Consider the following 4,267-nt stretch of genomic DNA (forward strand, 5'->3'; position numbering starts at 1 on the left):
AATCAACCTCTTTACATGTGACTTTTTCTGTCTGAGAAATGTTTTGGTTTGTGTGAAGATTTTTTTTTTACTTATAAGGAATTTCACACTGAGAAGAAATAGCTTTTATTTTCTCTTTCTTTCTTTCTTTCTTTCTTTCTTTCTTTCTTTTTTTTTTTGACAGGCAGAGTGGACAGTGAGAGAGAGAGAGACAGAGATAAAGGACTTCCTTTGCCGTTGGTTCACCCTCCAATGAGCGCCGCGGCCGGTGCGCACCGCGCTGATCCGATGGCAGGAGACAGGTGCTTCTCCTAGTCTCCCATGGGGTGCAGGGCCCAAGTACCTGGGCCATCCTCCACTGCACTCCCGGGCCACAGCAGAGAGCTGGCCTGGAAGAGGGGCAACCAGGACAGAATCCGGCGCCCTGACCGGGACTAGAACCCGGTATGCTGGCGCCGCAAGGCAGAGGATTAGCCTAGTGACCTGCGGCGCCGGCCAGAAATAGCTTTAATAAGTAAGAAATAATTACCACAATGATGCAGTACGGGAGGTAGCTTTATTTATTTATTATGTCTTAAAATTTTATTTATTTTTATTTAATTTGAAAATCAGAGAGAGAGAGAGAGAAACATCTTCCATCCTCTGATTTACTTCCCAGATGCCTGCAGCATCCAGCGGTGGACCAGGCCAAAGCCAGGAGCTCAGAACTCAATCTGGGTTTCTGTGAAGTGGCAGAAACCTGAACCCTTGGGCCCTCATTGGAATGTGCCTTGCAAGATGCACATTAGCAGGAAGCTAGATCCGAAGTGGAGTAGCTGGTATTTAAACCAGGCACTTTGATGAGGGATTTGACCATCCCAAACAGTGACTTAAATACCTGCCCCAGTAATTTTTAAAACGTTATTTTAGATCATTTTGTGAGGTAGGTAAAATCAAGGGTAGCATTTAATTGAATTAATTTGACTCAGAGATTTCTAACTGTGTTACCCAGACTGTTCCACATGAGATCCTTGAGGAGGATAATTAGAAATATCAAATCAAAACACTGCTTTGGGGCCAGTGCTGTGGCGCATTGGGTTAAAGCCCTGTCTTGAAGCACTGGCACCCCATATGGGCGCCAGTTCTAGTTCTGGCTGCTCTTCTTCTGATCCAGCTCTCTGCTATGGCCTGGGAAAGCACTAGAAGATGGCCCAAGTGCTTGGGCCCCTGCACCCATGTGGGAGACCTGGAAGAAGCTCTTGGCTCCTGGCTTCAGATCAGCTCAGCTCCAGCTGTTGCAGCCATCTGGGGAGTGAATCAGCAGATGGGAGACCTCTCTCTCTGTCTCTACCTCTCTCTCTAACTCTTTCAAATAAATAAAATAAATCTTTAAAAAATACTGCTTTATTATTAGAGAATATCTGCTCCAAACCCTCATTCAGAGAGCTCTGGTAAACCTAGCCAGAAGATACAATCATTAAATAAGCCTGAAATTCTGAAGAAACTTCTTTCTAGGCACCACATGAAACTTTAGATATTTGCATTCTCTGGTTTACACCTCGAGCAGAAGACCAAATTGCTAAAAATTCTGAGATATTGCTGTGGAGTAAAAAGAACACTGTCCCAACCAGGTCATTCTCTGCTTTGCAGTTACCTTCCAGCTTCACTGAAGGAAGAGACCCAGAAATTACGTAGCCAGAGCAGGACTCAGGAAAGAAACCCAACCACTTTCTCTAAGAATGGGTTGGGAGGGAGTTTGATTTTCAGACCACTTTTCTGTGGACCCTTCTTCAAGTCCTCAAAATGTAAATTGTACCAAGGACTCAACCACCAATTTTTTTTTTTTTGGCAGAGAAACAAAATATTTTATCCTGTCCAGTAGAATCTCAGTATATTACTACAAATAAGTATTTCAGAACAAACCAAAACCTTGTATTGATCTGGGGGACCAAACCTCGCAGCGTCTCAACACGGTTTGCACAAATGAGTTCTTATCAAGTAACTAAGGCGCCTAAACCTGTGTTGGGAGCCACTCCCTGATAGTCTAAACACCTTCAGCTGGGAGATGAATGCTGACAGTAGTTATTCTGGGCGATGATTAATTAAATTCACTTCCTGGCAGTTCCATTAATATCAACACAACATGGCAGAGATATTGACATAGTGAGAAAACATTGCTTTCAACAATAGGGCTTTGTTGACAAAACAGTGAAATGTCTAGACCATTAGCAACTATTCAGGAATTCATCTTTATCAATCTCATTTAGCTTACACATCACACACACATGCACACACTCAAAATGTGCAGCAGTTAGGCAGAAGAGAAGTAGAATTACCATTAAATATGAATGTAGGTTGGGTTAAAAACACATTAGACCAACTCTTCCTTTCCTCTCTCAGTACACACACACATACACACACACACAATTTGAAGAGAAGCAGTGGATATTTAATAGTATTCTCCAATCCTGGATGATTAGTTAGTAATCTAACAATGATCTCATGAATCATTACATTTTAATTGACAATCATATCAATAACAGTTAAAGATCCATAGTTATTATTTCTGAGTACTGCTGATGTGCCAGGTCTATGGATGCCAATACTGTTCTTCATGGTCTCTGGTCTGTAGAAGTAGAAAAAAAGAATCAAATATGTAAGCTTCCTTTTTCTTAAAGTTATGCATAGTTGTGGAGCAGCATTGGGTCCAGTATTTTTAGCACTATAATATGTTGCTTTTTGTTATATGTTGATGTGATTGTAAACAAATGTAAGGACATTTTATATAACACTTTGTAGTGTGGTTATGTCTAGTGTAAGTTTTCAGTTTTGAAATATCAGAGGAAAAACCCCCAAGAATCAGCTCCTTGCATAATCTTTTTTTTTTTTATTAAAATACTGAGTTTATTTCACATGTATATTTGTCTCCCCACCATTTCCACGTCTGACCACTGCTACTACTGTGTCCTATCATAACATTCCATACATACTTAAAACCAAGCAAAGGGTGGAGTTCCTTCTTTTAAAAACTAAACAGGCATTTTGGACAACACATTCTTGGCAATGGAACCTGGACAACATTTATCAAACACGGTAGGGAAAGTTCTCACTCTGCATTATAAAAAGGACAGCCAGATATCAACTGTTACAGAAATGAAATAAGATGGAAAATTTTAACAAACTGTTTAAACTATTTTCTTTAAGAGACTTCCTCCACTGCCAAAGATCTTGAATAGCCTCCTGGTCAGTCATCCGGAAGCAATTCTTCACATAATTGATGAATTTGGCTTCCACTTTGGGAAGAGAACCACCTTTTTCTATACTTGCTTGCATTTTTGCTTTAATGTCTTCTACGGAAGTAGGTCCTTTTGGTGTTTTAGGAGTTTTTTCCTGTTTTTTGAAGGATTCTTGACCTTTTGATCTTGGTGTTGATGGTTTTGAGTCTTTCCCATTCTGGTTTGATTTCTGTGCATTTTTGGCTGGGGTATCTCGTATAGATTTCTTCACTGGAGCTTTTTCTTCAGCTTCCTCCTCATCAAAATCATCATCATCATCATCTTCATCATCATCGTCGTCGTCGTCATCTTCATCATCTTCTTCAGCAGCAAGCTTTACTTTTTTCTGTGGCACCTTGCTGCCACCTCCAGGGGCAGATCGTTTTCCAGATATACTTAATAGCTTCACATCCTCTTCCTCCTCGTCTTCTGATTCTGCATCTTCCTCCACAGCTACTAAGTGCTGTCCGCTAATATGCACAGGCCCTGAACCACACTTCAACCTTAAGACCACAGGTGGTGTTATTTCAAAGCCCCCAAGGGAAACCGTTGGCTGTACAGACATTTTCAGCGTTGCCAGTGTGACTTTAATCGGGCTGCCTTCATAATTCATTGCCTCTGCTTCAACAATGTGCAGTTCATCCTTGGCACCAGCGCCTAAACTGACCGTTCTTAAAGATAACTGGTGCTCATTTTCATCATTGTCCACTTTAAAGTGATAATCTTTGTCAGCCTTTAGTTCACAACCAAAAAGATAGTTCTGGGGCCTCAGGGGGCTCATGTCCATGTCCATCGAATCTTCCATGAGGCGGAGGGACGAACTTGGGTAGGAGAGAAAGCGGACGGAGATTAGACGCCCACTGCTGCAAAGAACAGCCGCGCAGGACGGAATCACGCCAGGCTCCTTGCATAATCTTGGAAATCAGTTTAACTGAACTGTAATTAGGGAATTCAGAGCCACATTGCACTGAAACTCCTGTCCCCAGCATTGAGCCGTCACTTCCTACAGCATTCCTGTACTTCTGCAAGTCATT

The 4,267-nt window shown here is 41.7% G+C and overlaps 1 protein-coding gene across 1 annotated transcript; it reads right to left on the reverse strand.

The window, feature by feature from the left end:
- Positions 1 to 3,096: 3,096 nt before the first annotated feature.
- LOC100328693 (nucleophosmin 1) lies at positions 3,097 to 4,038 on the reverse strand. Its single transcript, NM_001171319.1, has one exon. It carries the CDS (start codon positions 4,036 to 4,038, stop codon positions 3,097 to 3,099), a length of 942 nt encoding a protein of 313 aa, NP_001164790.1.
- Positions 4,039 to 4,267: the final 229 nt, after the last annotated feature.

Source organism: Oryctolagus cuniculus, chromosome 18 (assembly GCF_051225735.1).
Source record: "Oryctolagus cuniculus isolate XC-2025 breed Fujian yellow rabbit chromosome 18, ASM5122573v1, whole genome shotgun sequence".
NCBI classification, from domain to species: Eukaryota; Metazoa; Chordata; class Mammalia; order Lagomorpha; family Leporidae; genus Oryctolagus; species Oryctolagus cuniculus.